General features: G+C 43.8%; 1 protein-coding gene and 1 non-coding gene across 2 annotated transcripts in view; one reads left to right on the forward strand and one right to left on the reverse strand.

Moving 5' to 3' along the window:
• Window positions 1–23,605, reverse strand: part of LOC119164912 (uncharacterized) — an 86,483-nt gene that overhangs the window by 39,931 nt on the left and 22,947 nt on the right. The window contains exons 3-15 of the mRNA XM_075873282.1: window positions 23,086–23,163; window positions 22,115–22,180; window positions 20,562–20,706; window positions 15,887–16,103; window positions 8,624–8,794; window positions 7,675–7,746; window positions 5,624–5,737; window positions 4,267–4,356; window positions 3,227–3,271; window positions 3,066–3,119; window positions 1,916–1,969; window positions 1,767–1,826; window positions 867–917 (exon numbers count right to left, since the gene is read on the reverse strand). Coding sequence (XP_075729397.1) covers window positions 867–917; window positions 1,767–1,826; window positions 1,916–1,969; window positions 3,066–3,119; window positions 3,227–3,271; window positions 4,267–4,356; window positions 5,624–5,737; window positions 7,675–7,746; window positions 8,624–8,794; window positions 15,887–16,103; window positions 20,562–20,706; window positions 22,115–22,180; window positions 23,086–23,163 — 1,217 coding nt within the window. The remainder of the gene's footprint in view (window positions 1–866; window positions 918–1,766; window positions 1,827–1,915; window positions 1,970–3,065; window positions 3,120–3,226; window positions 3,272–4,266; window positions 4,357–5,623; window positions 5,738–7,674; window positions 7,747–8,623; window positions 8,795–15,886; window positions 16,104–20,561; window positions 20,707–22,114; window positions 22,181–23,085; window positions 23,164–23,605) is intronic.
• TRNAA-AGC (transfer RNA alanine (anticodon AGC)) lies at window positions 11,835–11,907 on the forward strand. Its single transcript has one exon. It is a non-coding gene; the product is annotated as a tRNA-Ala (tRNA).

Here is a 23,605-nt window from a genome sequence, read left to right on the forward strand (position 1 = left end):
CTGTACCCTACTTCAAGACATTTATGCAGACTAAAATGAATACAATGCTGTGACGCATGCACACCTGCTTTTCATTTAGCAGAATGCAGCGTTCGACCAGCTGCTTGCTAAATCTAAAAATGGACCAAGAATGCTTGCTAACCGTCTTACAAGGTTTGTCCATAGAGTAATGAGATTGGGTCTGGTAAAGAGAATTTGTTGATCTGATCAATGCATGTTATTTAAATTGCTAGCAGTTTTCTTGGGCGTCAATTCTCTGAATACAAAGTGATTCCGACCCTGTAATGACTTCCTGAAAGTCGGCTGCCATGACCTCTTTTCAAGAGCCTATTGTATGGTGGGAATACCATCAAAACAATGGTATTTTAGCTTTTCTAGAGCTTGAGGAACAGGGAGAAGTCTGCCGGGCTCATATCATGGCTGCTGCAGTCCTGATACAGGCCCGATGTGGGCCTGACAGATTTATGCCTTTGCCTAAATATTGCAAGAAGCCTGAAAATTCACCGTTTCCATGGTGTCACAGCAGCTGACTTTCGGGGAGCCTTTACTGCATGGGAATTTCGTTGTACTCTGCTTATCAGTGACCAAGGAAGCCATATTGAAGAATTTAAATGATTCGTACTGATTGGACCAATAAATTCTTCGTACCAGACCCAAGACTCATTACTTCACGAACAAACCCAATACAGGGCATCAGTAGCAAAATGAAGTGGCATCATCAACAACTCGCTCTCAATGCAAAGTAGTTGGTGTTACAGTTGCAAGTGAAGGCGAATCTACGACCATTGTCTGTGGAGCCCATGAGGTTCCTTGGAACTCTGCTTGGGAACCTCAGTTCTATGCTGTTGGAAATTCAGATAACTTACCATCGGTCCTGGTGGCCCAGGAACTCCAGGAGGCCCTACTGGTCCTTCAGCCTGTGCCGGTGAAATGTAGTCAGCCGTTGCAAGCTTTTTTAAAAGAATGATAAATACGTTGTGCGAAAAATTGCCCTAGTGCCCTTGCACATTGAAGTATACGGTAATAATAGGGAGTTTTCAAATAGAGGCCCCAAATGTTTGGGGCCCTGAAGTTCTTTACGCGTGCTTGCTTTGGGTCAAGCAGGAGCGATGAGTTTTCAAATAGGGTCTACAGCGCTTCGGACACTCCCCCTATTCTTTGTCACTCTGCCACTCTAGTCTTGGCCGATAGCCGTCACTTCGGTGGGTGCCGTCATGTTTGTTTGACCCAAAACTTTTCGGGCAGGCTTTGGGGCTCCCGCTAAATTCGAGAAATAGTGTCCCCGACCCAAAACACAAGCATGGTTTGGGTTTCGCGCATGCACAGTGGCTTTGATGCTATTTCTTTGCCCCTATTCGAAAACTCTTTAATGTAGCTACTAATATTATGAATTGAGTGTTAGTGCAGTTTTACCTACTTTCTGTTCATAGGTGCTTACTTCACAACTTTAATAATGCTCAGAGTAGTGAATTGGACACTGCTTTGCTTTAGTATTCCAGTTTTTTAGATATGGAAGGCTAAAAAAATTTTGAAATATTTAGTGTATATCAAGTACTGAGCAAAGTTCATATTTTCTGGCTGTCAACTTTTGCTTTGTCGTGTAATCTTGTTTTGAGATATTGTGGCAGTTTTTTAAAACAAAGCCGAGATGCTGAGTTTATCAGTTATTGGCAAACCCACTTTTCTTTATTGGCACATGTAGCATGAATGTAGAGAAATTTAAATAAAGACAAAATAGCTTGATAGTTTATTATGGCTCAACTTACCACTGCTGTGTTGCCTGGAGGCCCCTGTGGTCCTCTTGGTCCCATTGTCCCAGGGACACCCTAAACCAAATGATTCAGTTTAGTTTATTGGCTCTTTAAAGAGAAAAACAGCATAATGAACATTACATAAACACTCATCATATACTTACAGGAAGCCCTGGCTCTCCAGGTATTCCACCATCTCCCTTCTGGCCTTTCAGACCCTAAAATAAGCATATAGGATTGAATAAACGACAATCTTGAAAAAAAATGTAGCACTGGAGCGAACGTTTAAGTATCAAATCCTAACCAAAAATGGTGTTCAGTCATAAATTTTTTTCCTTTCGGAGGGGGGGGGGGGGGATCGGTACAAGGGTTGGGTGATCTCACTATTTAATGTATATTTGTGTGTGTATTTATATGTGTGAGGTAGTAGACACATACAATATGTAAAAATTTAGAGAGCTTTTGAGTTTCCAAAGCGCCCCCCTGGCCACGCCGTAAGATCACGCTCCCCATTTGGAAGCTGCTACCGGTCGGACCACTCGTTTGTTGATTTCTGTTCGCAATTTTACTGGTCACTGCACCAATTGCTGTTTGTGTCTGTATGACCATATTCCGCTGGTAGCTCAAGCACACTTGAGTTTCAAATAGTCATTTTCTCACTTCAAAAGTATTCCAGAAGACCTATTAATGGTCTTTTTGTATGTTGCACATAATGGCCAATATTATGTGCAACATACAAAAAAGGCTATGGGTGTGTGAGGACTTAGTTCATTGAAGCTGCTACATGACCATAAGCCTTCAGTAATGCTAGGTTGCTGTCATTTAAGTTGAACATTGTTTTTATTGAAACATAAATGTTACATATATAGTGAAGAAGAATGACGATACCATCAGCTCAACTATCATCAACACAAGAAAAAGGCACGAGATCGGCGATCAAGCACCGTCAACTGGGTCCGCCTCTGTTCCTTTTGAGCTACCACCCGCTCGCTCAGTTCCTTCAATAAACCCCCTTTACATTTGGTGGAGGTGCTGGGTACATAGCTAAAATTTTCAAGGTCTCGCTAGCTTTTCAGTTTTGCTCGCTTTCGAGATTCGCCAGTGAATACAAGGAAGTATTATGTCTTTGTCCACAGCACTGAAGTGCTGGGCTTTATTTTGTGGAGTCATTTAAAGATCATGAATACTTGTGCAGCCTAAGGTTTCCGAAAGTTTCTTGTTACCTTACATGCATGAATTTTGGTGAGAAAATGTTAAATAATCAGGAGTTGCGCATAATGACTGCAACTATCAAAATATAGATCACAAGCGTACCGGACTGCCGGGGATTCCTGGTGTCCCAGTGTCACCCTTGGGGCCAGTAAGTCCCTGCTCAGTAAGAAGAATGTTTATACTGTAGGCAACGATAAATGACTGACGTGAGATTTTTCAAAACAGTCATCATCTTTTGCCGAATAGAGAGAAGTTGCACTTACCAATGGTCCGGGTAATCCGGGCAAGCCATCGACTCCGGGTAGTCCCTGATAATGTTTGCAATTGCATGAAGCACATATGTAACTGTTATATAAGTGCCTTGGTTTTGAGGTGATAGACAGTGCGCAAACTGGTGAAAAGACTTTTTAAAGATGTCTTGAAATACACATACAGGGCATGCTTAAAGGGATAATATACGAGAGCCAGTTGCAGCTGCACGTTTAAGTATTGTTTGCATTTGGCTGGGCTTTTAGCAACTCCATCCTGAACTGTACGTGTCAAAGTGAGCTTGAAGATCAAGGTTTATTTATTTATTTATTTATTTATTTATTTATTTATTTATTAGAATACCCTCAGGTTATGAGGTTGTTTAGTTTGCGCATTTAAATATGTGTGCAAGAGCATTGAATATCCTATAGCTTCGATTCGGATGTTGCCTTTGCCAGTTCGACTCTGTTGGTTCGTCGTTCACACGTAAATTTAGAGTTATTTCAAGGTCGTGGCTGACTTGCTGCTTATTTGATTTTTTGTCTAAAGATGCAGACATACCTAAAAAAATAATAAATAAACTGTGGACAACGGGGGGCTAAAAGCATTTGGTGCTTTAAAAAAAAACTCACTTTCTCTAAACTAATATTTCAAAAATCTGGTCTCGGCATCCACAGCCAACTTTCTGCTCCAGTCCTTGAGTTCAGAGGGAGTTAAATGCAATGCTTAAATGCCCTCACTCCCGAGCAGACTGCTACACTTTTCTTAACTGTTTCCTAATCAGTCACATGCTTACAAGTGGTTCTTGCATACAAAGGGCTCATTGTTTAATTACTACATGCATGGTTAATGGTGTCTAAGTGCAAGTCCCGGGACTGATGAATCAGTATAAATTTAATGCCTTCAATTATTAGTTGATACGTGACCAGTAACAGTTTGTTTACACTTGCTTTTTTTGAGTGATTGCCAATGAGAATAGGGAAAAAGTGTGCGAGGGTTTTGATTATTTGCATGCTTTAGTTGAAGATTATTTTTTTTAACTTGTCATACTCACTGGTAACCCTGGAGCGCCAATCTCGCCTTTGAAACCTCGCAACCCGGGCACTCCAGGGAGTCCGTTCAGACCTGGTGTGCCTGGCAGACCCTGCATTGTTTCGTTAGCAGTTCAATTCATTTAAATATTATTAATTGCGCACATTTCGTTTCATTGCCCACTCAATGTATGCTCCCATAGGCAGTGGCGAAACAAACTTCTGGACGAACTTTACTAAGTCTTAAAAAAAGCTGTTAAGATAAATATGCTTTCACGAAATATGTAAGAAAGAGCTTATTTAAAAATAAACATATTACATAATGATTATTGCTTGACTAGCCAGCATTAAAAATAACTCTTGTTTACAATGCATTTGCATCATGCAGGTTGCTTTGTGGATCTCCCGTGTTCAGTGCATCCTCTGTCTAATTTGTTAAAAGAGAGTTGCATTATGCATATATTTGTCAGTTGACTTGAGATATCTGACATATAAAACTTTTTAGCTAACTTTATGGCTAGTTTGCTCTATCCAAGTACGTTATTCTGTGAATAAGACTTGCAACGTTTGCATATTTACAGCATTCACTTATAGCTATCTTTGGCTAGTCACTGAGCAAGCACTGCGTCACATGCTGAAAGAGCTACAGGTTAACCCAGTCTAGAAAGTTTTAAGAACATTTTTTTTTCCTTTTTTCTGTGTACTGGAATCGTCTTGTGCAGAAATAGTTTGAAATGCGTTACATCACACCAGTGTAGAGGCACTGTTCTTTGTGCACCACACCTAAGCCGGGAACTCAAGGTTAAATTTTCTTGACTCACATTTACCAGTTTTTATATATGTTTAGAAGCAAGAAAAAAAAACGAAGCACACTGCGGTGAAAAAGCTAGCAAAATCATGAATGATGCATGGTTGAGTGGCAAGTGTTGATTACAGCTTATGTGTACTGGTTAGATCACAAAAAGAAGTTCGGCTTGTCAGACCACACATGTCGGGTACTAATATTCATGTTCTTTGTTTTAGTCATACATTTTGGCTGTCACCTTATGTAGTAGCTGATTGGTCTGGACATCATGCTGCCGAGTGTGAAAATGTGGATTCGCGTCCTAGCTGATGCTGCTGTATTTCAGGGTAGTTAGAATGCATAAATAGTGTGTCTTAAATTTAACTGCATGATGAAAACCTTTAGGTTGCCAAAATTAATTCGCACTTCTTCTCTCCGGTGTGTCTCGATTTCATCCGTTTTTTACCTTGGTAAAGCCCTCGAATTAAGTTTCTGAAAAGTTCAGTTTATTATAGTTAGTCAAGAGTGTACTGCAGCCACAGCCCGGTGCACATGAAGGAGACTGTGAAGATTTAAAATCTCTGTCTCACACTCACGTTGGTGCCATTCAGACCTGGTGGGCCTGGCGGACAATCGATGCACGCCGACTCCAGGGACGCACTGGGTTCCGTAGGCGATGGTGGTGTAGGGGTTGGTAAGGTCCCTTGGGGCTGCACAGATATAAAGTTGAATGGGTCATGCACACGTGTGCAAAATCAGCGTTGCGCTGCGCCGCTGCAAGTCGACGCCATTTCTAAGATTATCCGAGATCTAGATTGCACTAGTCGTAAGGCGTATTGTGTCAGAAAAGCGTTTCAAGATGCTTGCGATTCTTGTAGCAGCGCCAACGAAAAGACAGCTTAAGAAACTAAAGAACATGTCCCACTTGTTCCGTGTGATTGTCCGGTGTATCGCGTGCGAGGCATACCCTTTGGACAGTGTTACGACACTTGGATGACAATTTTCTATATAGCACAAAAGATTAATTGCCATTGGCTTCAGCTTCATGTGTTTGCGATGTGCTGGGCTTCAAAAGCATCGCTGCACTTCTTGAAAATGGCTGCCTGTAGCAAAGTGAATGTTGAGTGCTCCTATGTGTGCATGTGTTTGTGCTAAGTATGAATTGCTCTTCTCATTTTTCAGTCCCTTATGATTCGGCATGGTTAATCTGCTGACCTTTTTCTTATGACATCTATCTCTCCTGACGTATGTAATAGTGCCTGATGGTTCTAGTTGAACTTGTAGGTTTATGTGCATTGCATACAACGTAAAGGTAATTTGATTTACATCACATCCTCTTATTTTTTATTTCAAAGGTTTGGAGGAGTGTATTTTTGTCCATTTAGATGACTCAGCTATATTTTTTTCTTTTTTTTAAGCGTGTTTAGTTGAGAAAGTGTGCTTGCATAGTCAAGTGGACAGAGCTCTAACAAGTCATCGCTGATGTTCTTGAGTTTTGGGATGCTTTGTAGCACAGATGAACATCAATGTTTGCTCAGGTATTCCTGATACAATTAACTGTTTTTAAAGTTATACTCATTAGCGTTCACTTATTTCTGAGTCTTGCCAAGCTGTATTAATAAAATTTAGCCGAGTAAACCTTTCATTTATTTGCATAGTAAATAAATTTCATTTCGAATTCTGAAACTAGGGGTGGTGCTATAAAAGTAAGATTGCGAGCCCGTCGTCTGAACATCAACTTTTCAACAGGCGCTGCCTGTTTTGCAGAAATCAAAAGCTGAATGATAGGTGCTCAGTGTGTACTTTGCAGTGCACTGTTCGACACCAGTTTTTTGTGTTGTACTTTTTATATGTGAGACACCAGTACTGCATTCCTGTGTTTTTGAGTCAATTTTCTTTCAACTCTTATAGGGCACAGATCTGTAATGAAAGTTTAAGCATTGAATACTGACTACTTCAACTGTACAATAACAATGTCAAACATAGAGGGATGGCTCAAAAGCTAATCAGGAAAAGTTTCATGGAAATTATTTCGGCGATTCCGGTTCACACTGTTAGTTGTGAAATTTCGTCAATCAGGGTTACCTCAGTTACGGCTTGTTTTTCAGTCATGCGTCATAATACAGTAATTTTATACGGGCAAGGGTCTTAAAAACGGGGAGGGTGTACACCGTGCTCCTTCAGTAATTGTTATGCATAAAAAGTGGAATACAAACCAGAAACTGCAGTCTTATAAAGGGGGAAAAGAAGCAAAAAACTGACTGAGGACTCAGACAAAAAGCAAAAGAACAAGGTGAATATGCGATCATCGATAAATTACAGTCACAGAATAACAAAGTTAATCAGACAGTAAATAATTGTTTAGTTAATATTTGAATAAGTGCAATGTAGGTGTCTAGTATTTAATATGGCTGACTGTTCCAAAGTACAAGCGCGCAAACACAGAAGTCATTTTTCGCTTAATTTTTATGACACAAAGGTAACAGGAAGTTACCTTCTGGAAACCTTGCATTATTAGGATTAAGGAGTGGGTCAAAAGTAATGAAGTAATGATGAGTTTTTTTATGCAACATTTTTTTTAGTGTTTAGCTTGTAATGCTTTTATTTTTTAATAGTCTCAGGACTTTTTGGTAGAATTTCATTTTACCTGCAGTTCAATGCATGTCTCTCTTTCTGGCCTTGCAGCATCGCAGCTCATTACCATCCATTGCAGGTCCATCTGAAAGTTGAGAAGAAAAGTATATCACTGAGAACTATGATGTTGAAGAGTTCGAAAGATTGGCTTGAAAAGTGCATTGATCTCATTAAAAATGGTTGTGCAATTACAGAAGCTAATGTTTATAGAAGGCTGTCTTGAAGTGCCACTACAAGACGAGATAGAAGGAAAAAAAATGTATCCTAATGAAAATCTTTGGGATAGTTGGTTTGTAGTCGTACATACTGCGTGGTACAAATTTAAAACAGGACAAAAAAAGAAACACTAACGCCAGGCCGGTTCTTGTCTCGTGCATCAATGTTTTTATTTTCTTTTGTTCTGTCCTGTGTTTAAACCGCACTCACCTGCACATAAGAAAGGAGCACACTCATCAGTGCTTTTGTCATGTTTTCTGTCCCGTCTTTGGGCTGTTTCCATCAAAGCTGGTTTTGTAGTTCTTAAGGCTGTATGAGTTGCAGTAAGAATTCTTTTATTAATGAAGTTGGCTAGCACGTTGTCTCGTTTAAACTGAATCTTTTGCTTTATAACCGCGAGCACCTGTTTGCTGGCAGGATGAATAGTGCCGCTCTCACAGCTGCATCTTGAAAGCATATATTGGACACTCTATCACAAGCAAGTGAAAGCTCATTTCACATTCATTGTCTTGGTTGCCGTCTTTTCCTGTATTTTGCCATCTTTTTAATTACAAGAATTGATTGCACTAAATTCTCGATTCCTTGGCATAAGTAAATGCCATGGCAAACTATTCCTGGTGACCAACATGCGACACGAGCACTAAGCACTATCGCATTCGTTAATTCACCTGCTCTTGCGAAAAATGACAGCTAGCGGTGTGCACTTAATATTGCAAGGTATTTAGTCAAGCTGTTGTCTCACTCACCAGCACTGTCGACAGGTCAGACTCGTACTTTCCGATGTTGATGTCGCCGTTCACGTCGATGGGTGCCCTCTGGACAAGCTCGAGACTTGAATGCTTTTTGCAGTCAAGGTAGAGCACTGCATGGTCCTTGAACACGCTTATGTCCACCTTGTGCCACTGCTGGTCATCAACCTGAAGGCACCATCAAAAAAGTCAGAGCTTTGCCGCGAAGGCGAAGCAGTAAATGTGATAGCAACAAATTGGATGGTCGCGCGAAGAATGGCAAGCAGACCGAAACGTGCCCCGCGTTTCTCACGCACAAATGACGCACGTAACACACTCACAGGTACAGATGAACGTGATTAAGCATCCCAGTTGTTACTTCGCTGTGTCTGAAAAGCGCACCCTTTTCGCAAACGGGAACTGTGCAACGATTGCAGTGACCTTTGTGCGCCCCTTAACTACAACAGAATCGTTCCGGTGAAAGCCCAAGGTGTACTGTTGTCCCCCCCGCGAGATAAGCGAGTGCACGAGTAAGCGCCCCTCTCAGCGGAGCAAAGTACATGTGGGACATGAGAGCGCGCGCCGCCGCGTCGTGACGATCTGGCGACGCGCGCTCATGGCGCCATCTCGTTGGTAATGCTGAAAACATGATAGCTCCCCCCGAGATGCCCATCACCAGCGGTAAGTGATGGATATAAATAGCTTGCCGTTTGAGCGTTGAAGGAGGCGCTCCTTCGTGCCTCAGTGGCTAACGCCTCACACTCACAATTCAAAGGTCGGACGTTGGATTCCGTGCGCCGGCATCTCTTTCTGTATTATTTTAAATGCGAAGCATTTCTTGGTGAACTTCGGTGACTCTGAGCGTGCCTATCTATCTATCTATCTAGCCGCTTGCACTTGGGTGCTCTCGTGGTAACTCCCTTAACTTGGCGTGAAGGGTAAGATGGTTTGACGAATATGACGCGCTGGTTACACCCATCCGGTACATCCATTCATCCAGGTCGAAGCTTACCGAACAAGGTCGCGAGCGTAAGTGCACGTTTCCACTCACCTTTTGAATTGATTGATTGATTTGTGGGGTTTAACGTCCCAAAACCACTATTTGATTATGAGAGACGCCGTAGTGGAGGGCTCCGGAAATTTCGACCACCTGGGGTTCTTTAACGTGCGTTCAAATCTGAGCACACTGGCCTACAACATTTCCGCCTCCATCGGAAATGCAGCCGCCGCAGCCGGGAATCGAACCCGCGACCTGCGGGTCAGAAGCCGAGTACCTTAGCCACTAGACCACCGCGGCGGGGCACTCACCTTTTGAACTGTGATTTATTGGTTGATTGTTTCTTAAAGTGCTGGCGCAACTACAGTGTACTAGAATACATTCTACTACACTGTAGTGCAACCCTCCACGGATATATAGATAGATAGATCAGTGAAGTCGACCGTAAGTGCGTGCAGAACGAACTGATGCTGATGATGCCCAATATTTACGGCTTGCGCCCACTCTGGGGGATTAGCGAACAACTACAGTAATCGCAAACGTGCAAGCGTCCTGTCTTCATTCTCTTTCGCTCTCGGAACAGGTGCGCCAGTTTCTTCGGTTTCAGATTCGGGAGCATCAATCGGTGATTGACCGCGGCTACGTAGAGAGAAAGAGAGAGAGAGAAAAAAAGGTGACAGAAAAAGCTAAAAAATGGGCAGAGATGGAAACAGTAAAAAAAAAAGATAAAGAGCAAGACAAGGAAATATAAAGAAAATGTGCTAAATAGAAAAAAAAGGCTAAAGAGAAAGACATATATACGAACAGCCAAAAACCCCCTCCACCCTTTTATATGCTCGGGTGTTTGCACGTGCGCGTGTATATGTATGTACTAAAGTAAACTAGGATCATATTCTAGTTCACTATAATCACACACAAAACTTAAAACACCGGGTAGGGGAGGAGTTGGAACCTCCTGCGCGCACACACACACTCCATCTGAGAATGTGCCAAAGTGGGGGAGAACCAATCTAGCTATATCCTGCTTAGAAGCACTGTTTATTCTTGTTGACGTCATTCTTTTGTCGCAACATATAAATTACGTTTGTTATTGATTACAAGCTCCGTAGGTGACTGGACGGTTATTTTAAACTTTTTTATAAAAGAGACACGGATATTGTATTGTAAAGTAAGCCTTCTCTCACCAAACGGAACTTCATGCAGTAGCAAGGCGTGTGCAAGAAGGGGGCAGAGCATCGACTCTGCCCTCCTCTCTCTAGTGAGCTAGGGAGGGGGAGGGGGGGCGAAGTCTGCCTCGTATACATTGACGTAATAGGGAGGGAAGGCGCGCTGCGACGAACTTTCCTCACCCCCTTCTTCCCCCTGAAGGGAAACACTGCGCACATCTTTGCGCAGCAGCTCTACTTTGTTTAGAAAGCCCCGCCGCGGTGGTCTAGTTGATCGAATGCTGGCTGCGGCGGCTGCATTTCCGATGGAGACGGAAATGTTGTAGGCCCGTGTGCTCAGATTTGGGTGCACGTTTAAAGAACCCCAGGTGGTCGAAATTTCCGGAGCCCTCCACTACGGCGTCTCTCATAATCATAAGGTGGTTTAGGGACGTTAAACCCCACATATCAACCATCAATTACTTTGTTTAGAAATGTGAAAGTATATGTACTAATCGGTTCCGCATTCGCATACTCTTGTATCGATGGTTGCGTAACAACTGCCAGATCAATGAAATCATGCAGGTTGCAATTAACGCTTCAAGCAGGGGTTATTTGATTCGAGTTCGTTCACTGTAGCGAATATAGCACGATGAAAGTGCAAGTTAGCCCGCGTGCATGGATTTAGATGCACGTCACCATATGGTCGAAATTTTCGATGCCCTCCACTACGGCTTCTCTTGTAAAGATGTAGCAGTTTTTGGGACGTAAAACAAGTCAAGGTTAACGAATTATCGATTTAATGGTGATGGTTTGCGCAACGATCGCCTCATTTTTCGTGTTCCCGGATCCTACGGATCTATTTTTCGTTTCGTTTTGTTTGCTCCTCATCGACTCCCTCCCCCCTTCCCCTTGCTGGGCCGTATGCGTCGAGCCAACGCCTGGCCGAGCAACCGGTAGTTCGCTTCCGCAATCTCGAAACTGGATTGCGAGAGAGAGAGAGAGAAAAAAATGCAAAGGCTTCTCTCACCCGTTTGTTCTCATTTAAGCGGTTCAAATACCGTTAGAACTGATCGTGCCCTTCGTCGGGGGTGTAGCTCAGATGGTAGAGCGCTCGCTTAGCATGCGAGAGGTACTGGGATCGATACCCAGCACCTCCATTCGTCTTTTTTTTCTTCAGTATGGGGAACCTGTTTTTTTTTATTAGGTTCTCTTTCTTATCTATGTAGTCAAGACCAATATTTTGAAAGATAAGCGCGAGTCAGAATCACGTATACTAATTAATACATCCGCTAATCAGTCCAGCAAGCAAACAAAAAAAAAATACTAAGGCTTAAGATAAACAGTTGCATAATAAAATTTGTGACGGCAGGGATGATTACGCCAGACTTTAGACTTGCATCCAATTAAGACAAAGTGTTTCTTCTTGTTCCCCATCTTATGGAACTGTTCAACGCCCGAACAGCTGCGAAACACACCGAGATACATTAATGTAGCTCAGATGGTAGAGCGCTCGCTTAGCATGCGAGAGGTACTGGGATCGATACCCAGCACCTCCACTGACTATTTCTTTTTCGTCAGTCTTTTTTACGTTTATTTTTTTTTCAAGAATACACGGCATGAATCACGCCGGTTAAGACGGTATTGAATTGATTAGACATCTTTGTAATGACTCCTGCGTACTTAAATTGTTGCAAACTGCTTTTACAATGTGATAAGGCCACTGATTACAAAACGACGGCGGTGTGAACCAAACTTTTTGCTTGCTCTATTTCTAACCTATATTTTAGTTTGTCTTTGTTATATGAGCCTTTATCTTGTCAGCAATGCTGTTAACATTCGGGGTGTTTAACGAGCGAGAAAACGTATCCATTATGGTGGTGATTACCTATAATAATAATAATAATAATAATAATAATAATAATAATAATAATAATAATAATAATAATAATAATAATATCTGGGGTTTAACGTCCCTAAACCGCCATATGATTATGAGAGATGCCGTAGTGGAGGGCTACGGAAATTTCGACCACCTGGGGTTCTTTAACGTTCACCCAAATCTTAGCACACGGGCCTACAACATTTCCGCCTCCATCGGAAATGCAACTCCCGCAACCAGTATTCGATCCCTCGACCTGCGGCGGTGATTACCTATAGCAGTATATTTAACTGCAGGGAAGCGGGTGTTAACAGTTTCGCTGTTCTTGGAGAACGTCACTGTGGTGGGTCAATTAGCAGCGTCCAAACGGCTGGTGTTAATATGGTACTTCGATTTCCGGAGCTGACCTTTCTCTCATACAAATACCCTGTACCAGGAGACGACTCTTAACAATTATAAAGCTAAATAAATGGTGATAAGGTACCTTATTTTGTTAAGGTCAATTTTAGTATGGCGAGGCTACTGACATCTACACTATGGTTCACTGTTAAAGGGAACACTCGAATGCACTCCATAAATATTCCTGGCCCTCTAAGAGCAAGTTGTTTAAGAAACAATCTTCATGCAAGTCAATATTCTGTCGAGTCGGAACTTTTAACCAGAAGTAGTCTTAGTCAAGCTGCGCAAGCGCAGCTTTTTTCTCTGGTCCTCTATTTTCGCAGTGACAATGCGCTGTATTGTCTGAAGCGAAAATAAAATTTGATTTGATTGATTGATTGATTATGCATATCTAAGACGCTATGATTCCGTAAGACAGCGAAATCTAAACATGCTGCTCACGCAGGTGTTCCCTTTAATAGTGGACCTGTCTGTACAACATCAATTTTTATAAAAAGAGTCACACGCGAGAACGTGGCCTGCGCTCTACTGCGGCTACCTACAGAACCATTAGCCGACAGTTACAGAAAGCGCATCCGCTTTTGGCGCCATCGCCCGCTGCGAGACCAGAGTGGGAGCACAATTCAGCAGCGCTTGTCCGATGGTCATGACTTGTTTCGTTTGCTTTGTCGGTTGGTGGTGCTGTAGGCAACCGCGACAGAGCGCAGGCCACGGGCTCGCATGTTCCCTTTCATGAAAATTGTCACTGTATATATACACTGTCGTTGTGTCGCGCACGGTATCAGTTGTGGTGATTTCACGAGCCAGTACCAGTAATGCTACTCGTGCCCTCATCAGTTTCCAAAGCATTGAGATTGGAGTATATCAGACGTGGAAACGTCGCGGCATCTTGACGAATGCGTGACGAGAATCTCGTACCTTGTCGCGACGTCGAAATGCAGTAGGAACCGAAGCTATAGCTTCTAAAACGCCATTGGCATTAACCTTTCAGGGTGCGCGCACGCTTACCTGTGCATTGTCTAGGCTCTTAAGCGCTTGTTTTTTCATCGACGCAAATATATATATATATATATATATATATATATATATATATATATATATATATATATATATATATATATATATATATATATATATATATATATATATATATATATTCAGTAACTCTTGATCTTCAGTAAACCATAATAATACCGACGCTAAAGCTCGTGCAATGTGGTCACACTGTTCACATATCGTAAAAGGTCACTCAGTCGTGTGTCTCTGCCAATCGTAGCTGGCTGCATCGACGTACGCGATCTGAGAAGCTGAGCCGACTTACTTCCGTCGACGACAACAGGACGCTGCTGACGAGTGCCTCCGGGCGCACGACCTCGGCTACATAAGCGGAGACGATGGCCATAGCCTTATAGCCGTAACATTTCAGAAGCGTAGAGATCGAGAGTCATCAGTTATGTTATCCGCCTCCCAGAAGGCCTGATGGCTCATTTTTTTAATAGGTTGCCTTCCGGCAGTGGGGCAGAGGCAGGCTAGGACCCAAACCCACTCATCACCATCGCTTGATCTGATACCCGGAACACGCAGGGATCCAAGGCAACGAAAGGGCGAACGCTCGTGCATTGTTGCAACCGAGCGGAGTTGAGTTGATAAACTTTATTGGCCAAGTGGTGTTGCACCCGGGGCTAGGTTGCCACAGATCAACCGTTCGAGAAACATATCTCGAGGTACTCAGCGATGGCCCTGGCCCGCGTAACAGAGCGGAGACTTCCTCTGTTTCGTTGACCATACCAATTTTACTGGGGGAGATTCTCGCTCACCAGCGCTTCCGCATCTACTGGAGTTATACGCGATACATCTAACGCGTTTTACCCGGCCGTGCGTCCGCGGTGCGGAGGTAGGCCGACTCCATTCCACATCTCGTGGAGGTGCGCCAAGTGACTTGCCGATTTTCTCGGATAAATCAAAGTGGTTTTGCTTTCCTAACGGAAATTCTAGGTTGATCATAAAATAAAAGAAAGACATCGTTTCCCATGAAACTAACACATCGAGTCAATGATTGATGACTTAATCGCCAATAAGATTTGCTAAATCTTTAAGGTTCTTTGAAGGAGTCAGTGACACAAAGACCGACATTGAGGAGTATCTTTCCGGGCAAATATGCCATATCGAACTCTTACGGTGTGTGAAAGCTTTCCCTATTAGCTAAACGCGTACGTTTTTTTTTTCACTTTTCATGAGGTGGCAGTTATTTTAAGGGCAGTGTATCGCACTCTCATCGTAGGGCGTGCTACTGTGACATGGCGGCTCTAGCAGTCATAGTTAAAAGAGCTATGGCTTCACTCTAAAGACATTATTTCCTCTATCTTAAACCTCCTTTATGGCATACAGTTTCCTAATATACACTAGAGGTAACTCTGGCGCTAGTGTCTATGGGAGCTGCAACGCACGGCGCTTCAGCGAGCATGGGAATGATGGGTAGTACACACATTTGTTTGATCTTCGTGCTTCTGGCTTGCTTCTGGCTCCGTGTGTGTTCGTGTGGCTTGGAGCTGTTTTCTCACTAAACAAAAATCAACAAATGTTCAGCGGTTGCGCTTCACCACCTTATTATTTCAGACTTACCTTTCCGAATCTGGTCACAAAGTTCGAAAGGGTTGAATCTTTCTTTCAAAACAAAACCGAAACACAGCAACAAACGAAGCCGCAAGTATGATTCGCCTCCCGCAAGTACGAAGACTAGGCAAATGTGTGTACTATACCCAACATTCGCAAGGTCGCTGAAAGATCGTAGCGACAGAGTCCCCTCTAGTTAATTTTACGAAACTCTATGCTTTACGGTACCTCCTTGATCTACTCACTTGGACGTTGCGGAAGCGCAGCGTCTGCCTCCTCCCGGTGACGTCCTGAGCGAAGAAGTCCAGCCGGTTCTTCCTGGAGATCACGCTGAGCCCGAACTGCGCCGTCCCCTGGACGTCGGTGAGACGTATGAGGAACCAGGGATCGGTGCGAGCGCTCCGCTTTCGGAACGTTGCGACGAACGAGAACTCCCCGGGAAGGCCCAGAGGAAACACCGCCCTGCAGCGAGATGGCGGCGGTGCTCTGCATTTCTCGGAGGCTTTTGTGCGTGATCCATAAAGATGTAACGACTCAATGTATGGCTTCCGAGATTCAAGATTTTTTTTTTTTGGTTCTAAATGCTTATATTGGAATTCGTTCGGAAGGCTCCAACACCGCTTTGCAGAGAGAGAGGGTGGAGGGGGGGATTTAGGGATTTACGCCGACAGGGTGTATGGCTTTCGAGATAGAGTGTTGTGCGTATGGGAGTATAAATTGCGTGCTTCAGTACGCCGCCCGAACAAAACCAAACTATGCGCTTCGAGTGAATGACAGGGATGAAACACCTCTTTCAGTAAACGCTGATCGGCTGGTTGATCAAGGCAGGAACGGGGACGTAGTTCGAGACGACAGTTTCGGTGGTCACGTTCCGATAAAATGTCGCTTTGGGTGACGTAGAATCTCGCGTGGCCAATCTGAAGCAATTGCGTCCCCGCCTTCTTCTCCACCCAGCCAATCAGGGTGCACTGGAAGCGACGCTCTGACGCTATCGGTAAAAAAAAAAAAGTTTCTTAATACGATTTCAGAACTAATCGGTTTGTGGCAGGCCCATAACTTGGTGGGGCGAGGAGGGAAAAAGGGGGCCGGGCCTTTCGAAATTTCGATGAAGGGGGTGGGAGGGTTTACCGAGGACAAATAATCATAATAGATGTTCTTCAAAGCCTTCAACAAGGGCTGCCACCCCGCGGAAAAGATTCTCGGCTACGGGCCTGGCATGTGGCAACACGGAACGGTTCGTATAGAGCACGACAATGAACGTATTTGGCGATGAGTGACGGAACAAATTTTAGGCGTAGGATAAAATGCAACGCGAGGCTATTTTGCCGTTGTAATTTTTGCTTGCGGCAATTCTGACTTGTCGCCCTCTACAATGCGGTCTGCGTAGGCATTGGAAGACGAGATAATCTGTCCCTTGGGCAAGGACGTAACTGGACAAAGACGTAAGTACGTTGAACGAGACACAGCCGTTAGTTCCGCTTCGTTATGTTTGGCTGCGTGTGTTATACCTTGCATTCCGCGACAGCAGTTCAAGCAGTAGCTTCTTTGGCTGGTTGAACCGCGAAAACAAACGATGTGGTTGGACAAGTAGGCGGTAGGGATTCGATGAGGCATATCGACTCAGCGATGAAGGCGAGGTAGTTTTATTAAAGGGGCCCTAAAACACTTTTTCAAATAATCATAAAATGAATTTACTGGAAGAGCTTATTTCCTCACGAGTTCAACGCCGCGAAAATTTTAAGAATCCGACCAGTGCGAGCAGAGTTACAAAGATTTGTCGCATGCTGCAATTGCATTCTCTCTTCTAACGTCCCGGCGAAAGCGCTAGAAGCTAAGCAGGGATGGATGACAGGGCCACAGAAAAACGTCACGCGCGCTTCGAGGTAGTAAGCACTTTCTCTTCTTTTTTTTTTCTTTAAATGTGCGCATTTTTCAGTGTGATCGCGAACGCACGCGTGGACAAGTAGTGGCCTCGCGCGGCAATCTCTGTAACGAGCGAGCGCTCCACGTTCAAATCGGCCAATGGCTGATGACGGGTCGTTCACGTGTGATTTTTGTGGGAAGAGAAAGCAATTTTTAGCTGACTTCGATAATTTATTGTGAATTCCAGGCCGTGTGCTGTGCTATAATATTTGGTTTGCGTATTGTCGGGAGCCTCTACTACCGATTGGCAGCGTTTGTTGACCACGCTCAAAAAGTGTTGCAGGGCCCCTTTAAGAATGTTTGTGTGCTTTCCTGTTTATTTATCATAGAACACACAGCGCCCAAGGGCATTACAGTGGATGAAAGAATACAATATTTCAATACAGAGTACAGGTTCCACAGTAGTGTCCTTCTCTACGTCGTTAGCATTACGCCAAGTGTTTTGTTGTTACGGGCGAAGAGCACTTGCAGAACCGCCATATTTCTGCCCGATGTACTTTTCTGTTGACCATAGTTCAAAAACCTGGTAGAGAATTTTGCTCGAGGGATCCCCGGGATTAATTTATTTCACTGCCAATATTCATGCTGAATCTTCATCTCTCGACGCGACTGAATTAAAAAAAACAATCCGGAGGTACGCTTGTGTCAGGTGTCTCAAAGAAGCGGCCCTCGGACGCTTTTTAAGTGACTCGCGTCTTCACCTGAAATAACCTGTTCGTGGCTTTAATATGTGGTAATCGCACTTCACACTATTGCGAACAATAACGCTTCGTTTAAGTAAGCTAGAGACAGGAATGGTATGAAGAATGTTTAGGGGCGAGGCTCCTAAACCCGCGGGTCTGTCCCTCCTACGTCGTCGTGGTTCGTGACCGCCTAGTTCGATGACTCAGCAGGTGCGGACGGAAAGACAGATAGACAAAGGCACGGATGGACGTACGGATGCTTCGCCCCACTCATCATCGAACACTCCGTGGAAATGCTGTAATTTTTTTTTCGTCAGGCACCTCGTGTGGTCAACATGTGTTGGAACATGACCGTAGAACAAAATGTGCATATTTTTTTTTCTGAATCGGTGTCAAGGTTTGTGTCATTCTGGAGATCATTGTAGAAACGTGTGTTTGAATCACGAGGAAAAATTTCTTTTAGAATACATCTGGAATTGCCCGTATATGAGATGTAGAAAGTGCGTTCTTTCAAATGCATTGTGAAATCCCACGCCGCGTGCTGCACTGAAGTGTTCGAATCGCTTGTTCCCAGATGCCTCGATTGCCGATCGGCAGCGTTTTCAGTGAAGAAAGTGTTGCAGGGCCGCTTTAAAGAGACACCAAAGAGAAGCGATGAGTTGGCTTTGATTGAGAAACTGCACTCTGAGAACTCCAATGCCATATGTTTCACTGTCATGAATTCATTATTGTAGAAAATCAAGGTGAGAGTTTCATTTTTAAATTTCGCGCTGAAATCTTCGCGCGTGACGTTAAAAGTTTTTAAATGCACATTGGCTCGATGAAATTTTCTAAAGCTTCGTAATCTAGGCCTACGGCAGCCACAGATGACAATGCACTCCATTTTTATTGGTCAGAAGGTGCGTAGGACCCAGTAGACGCCTTCAAAATGTATGACGTCACAGTACTTGGTGCGGGAATGTCAAGATAGCGTCTCCACACGAATTCCCTTTTCACGCGTTTTTTTTTTAAAGACGACAGCCTTTCTTGGGGACCTTCGACGGAAAAATTTTGGTCTGTCTGTACATTCGTCTGTTTGTCCGCCCTAACGATACTTCAAACGGCACTAAACGGCCAACCTCATCCGCATGGCCCACCAATTTTGCTCAAGGTTTAGCGTTCATCGTTGCGTGATTGTCAATTAAAAAAGCAAATATTGCGCATACCTGAGGCGTCATAACAACATGTCTATGTTTTCTATGTCTGCCTTTATTCTAGAAGAGGCACACACAAGTAACTATAAGGACTGTAGCGTTTAACGCGCTGCGCTGACAGAGCAACGCGATGCTCAAGAAGGTGTTTCCAACGCTCTGCTACGACGGCACGGTGGTGGCACCTGCCCGTCGCTTTGCATTCTACACCTTATTTTTTTTTTCGCTTACCAAGCGTAGTACCAAGATACGTGAAACATTGTTTTGTTCTCTATACTCGGGGACAACTTTCTGTGGCAATGGAGAGACGACTACGAAGGCAAAGTGGGCATGTGCCACCGCTCTAGAATATAGTGCCACGAATGCGTCCGTGTTTTCCGCGTGAAAGTAATAAAAAAGAACAATGCTACTTTGTACTAGATGCTGTTTATAAAGAGACGCTGCACGCGCCGAGGAGATAGCATTATTTAATTGTTGCTTCCTGAAGGGTCGTTTCGCGTTTTCGCGCGTCTGAAAAATGTCTCACGTTTTACGTGCACCGAACAGTCAAAATGGCGTCTTCGTTTTGAGGTGAGTGCGCGTCGCCCTCCGGCTATTCCGACGACTCGCCGAAGGTTAGCTTGTGTCGAATTTTTTTCTTCTCACAAATGGCTGTGTAAGCAGGCGTATAACATCGCGTGCAGTGGAATTACATGAACGCGGCCGTCATTCGAAACGCGAGCCGAAGTGGACTACATCGCGGAGGAGTACAGGAGCAGTACAGCTCCGTCCACGATAGCCTTCTCCCTTCATTGCCACAGACAGTTGTCCCAAGTATAGCGCCCCGGCCTTTAATACTCGATTCCGTAAATTAACGAAGTAACGTAAATTGTGCGTCGCCTTCATGCATGTACTTGTCTGTTGCCGAAATTATGTAATCCCTTACATTAAGTGAGTAGTTCTGCTATTCCTGTAGTGGCGTATATGTGTTTGCAGCAGCTCTTGCCCTTAGGCCTTTCTGCAAAAAGAAAAACGTCGTAATAATGTTCAGCCCTGCATGACTTTTCACTCGCTGTACTTTACTAACGAGCGAAAAATGGTTTTGCTCTTTAGTGCGCCTTAAAAATCTCTTGACTTGACCGTACCTTGTGGGCAGTGCCAGTTCCGCTTTGCGGGACAGCCTGTACGCCGTCTGCAGGCTGTTGGATCCGGTGACCCTCTTGATGCCCGGGAAGTCGAACTGGCCATCGTCCAGCCGGAACTTGTGGATCAAGTCGAACCCTGCAGGCTCTCACGAGAGAAGCGGGAGATGCAAACGACTCATAGACGAAGATCGATGAATTTGTGAAAAATTACAATAAATGGGGAAAATAATAGATAAAGAAGGTCGACAATTACAGTGAATGGGGAAAATAATAGGTAAAATATACGCCAAGCAGGAAAATGAGAATTAGAACAACAAGAATAAGTAAACATTAAATGGTGTAAAAATGACCGTGTATGGCGGTATTGGTACGATGCCTAAAAAATTCATCGTAAGGCTCTTTGTATACTTAAAGCACTTAAGTATAAGATTCATCGGTATAGCATGAAAATGATAAAAAAAACGGTACCGGAGCCCAGCTCTTTACGACCAAACCTGGGCGACCCAGCATGCCCGTGAGGCAGTGTCGAGGGAAGCCCTTGACGTCCCCTCGTGGGAGCGGTTTAGGCCCGGCCACCTAAACCTGCTGGTTTCTTATAATAAGGTTTATCCCTCCTCCTCCTGAATTTTGAACGTTCGCCAAACGGCAGCAGTAGCGAAAGTGTAATCCCGTGAACACGCTGGGCCACGGGCATGGCTACTGAAATAAACGCAAGTTTTGTTCAGTTCAAATAAATCAGTCTTTTTTTTTTTTTACTCAGTAGTATCCCCCAACCTTGACCAGGACCATGGCACTCCTCCGCGGCGTTGTCTCAAGCACGTCTTTGATTTGTCACAACTGCAATGCAAGTTGGAAGTGTGGCAGTTTGGGCTAGTTGGTATGACATCGCCAAGCCAAGGGGACAGGAACCTCGTCAAGCTGCTGTTTTGCAGCTTTTTGTTCCTTGCCCTTGCGTTTTCTTTTTTTTTTTAAAACGAAATGCGAAATAAACTTGAAACATGACGATAGTTATAGCGCGAGAACAGAACGAGGACAAAGAGACAAGAAGGACACGATCGCTCTTTGTCGTCGTTCTGTTCTCGCGCTATAACTATCGTCATGCAATGCAACCCTTCACTTCAGTATCCATCTGCAACGTTTACTAAAGAGGGAGAGAGAAACAATGAAAGATTGGGAGGTAGACCAAAAGCATGTCCGTTTTTTTTACTGTACACAGGGGGATAGGAATCAAGGAATAAAAATAAAGAAAATGGGGCAAGATGCTACGAGTGTAGCATTCGTGTGACTGTTCCAATAAAAGGTGTGAACGTATGAAGGGCTACGTTCTTTTCCACCGTTCTTCGCTGTATTTCTTTTGTATGAATGATACCGTACTTGTCTATTTTAGTCAACTTAGCGTGGTGTTTTCTGAAACACTACGCTGGTAAAAGTTTGTGTTGCCCCAACAGTGGGCATTCTGAAGTTCGACGTGCCGCTTGCTTTCGCAGCAGTCGCTTTCCGTCCCTGGTTTTGCCGCTCACTCGTTGAACAAAAACCAAAAGCATTCTCAGTACCTTTTAGGTCGTCTTGTCCAGGCTTCGATCGCGGGCACGGTTCGGCAACTTCCCCCTCTGCTTCGTCTGCGATTGGACGAAAGGGACGTTGGTACATGACACGTCACGCGCGTCACATCATGACGTCACCCAGCGTGTAAAAAAAAAAAGGAAGACTTCTAACGTATAACTTCAGTGTGCGGAGGTTCGCCATTACCGAGAAGAAACACTAAAACTGCACAGCATTACCGCACGAATCATTGCGCTTTGCGAGTGTCCTCACGTTTTGGGGAGTTTGAAATATTCAGTACAATGACGTCCAGTGGTGCAAATTAACAGGAGTATAGCGGGGGTGCTGATACATTAACCGATTACTAGTAATTGATAACTAAAAACAGTTGTTCAATTACTGTTAGCGTTATTGAGAAAGAGAAGTAATCGATTAGTTACAAAAGTACCCGTTATGCCATTGATTGATCTGAAAGTAATTAATTTACGTGAGATTTCTTGTGTACTATTCATGATTTGAAGAGTCAGCAGCTCATTCCGTGCACCGGCAACACCAGCCAGCAGGTAACCACGAAAACGCAACGATTAACCAACATTACCCTATTCCACCTGACATTTGTCAGTGCTGATGCAAGTCCGGGTGCACCTTCAGTCCTCAATCAATATGCGTGATTACCTTATGATGGAGTTGTCTTTTTATTTAATTAGTCATATAGTTTGCATTTTGTCGTGATTTCGGTTTTATATGATCGTTTTATGGACGTCCTACCTTACGTCGCGAGTACGTCTCATTCATTCATTCATTCATTCATTCATTCATTCATTCATTCATTTATTCATTCATTCATTCAGACCTCAAAGTGGTACTTTCTAGGTTGAACTGAAAAACTGATTTTGAAAAGCTCGTTTACGTCTTTTAGGATTCTTCAGACTGAAGAGGAATTAGTAAAATATAAAGGAAACATTAACTTTCAAGTAGTTACCATTTTCCGGAAGCAGCCTGGCTAGGGAGGTCTCCATTGTGGGGAAAAACAGGTCATCGTCGTTCTGTGCTCGCACAACTGCAAACGAAAAAAAAAAAGACAAAAAAAACAAAACCTCAATTACACACCAGACACTAAACGCCCTACGCAAAAACGCACGAGTACGGCAACCGCGTCAGCCGGGGCGGCCGATCGACCGCCAAAAAACTGGAAACCGTTGCGCGAATACTCGAGATGTCTAAATCCCGGAGACATACTCAGACGCACATCCGCTTTTCAAGTAGATTAATAGTGCACTGTCTCGCACGCTACGCGAAGATGGAAACACATTTGTTGCTCTTGCGCGTAACAAAATACCCTGTAAGTGCTTACTGAAATACAAAATGACGCGCACCATAAAGGAACAAAAATAAGGAGAAAATAGAAATGGCGTCTTTTTTTTTGCACCCAACAAAAAGTTTTAAGTTGCCCTGTAAATATTATGCTGCGTCCTCATAGCCATAAATATAGTTTTCGTTGA

This window comes from Rhipicephalus microplus, chromosome 9 (assembly GCF_043290135.1).
Source record: "Rhipicephalus microplus isolate Deutch F79 chromosome 9, USDA_Rmic, whole genome shotgun sequence".
Taxonomy (NCBI): Eukaryota; Metazoa; Arthropoda; class Arachnida; order Ixodida; family Ixodidae; genus Rhipicephalus; species Rhipicephalus microplus.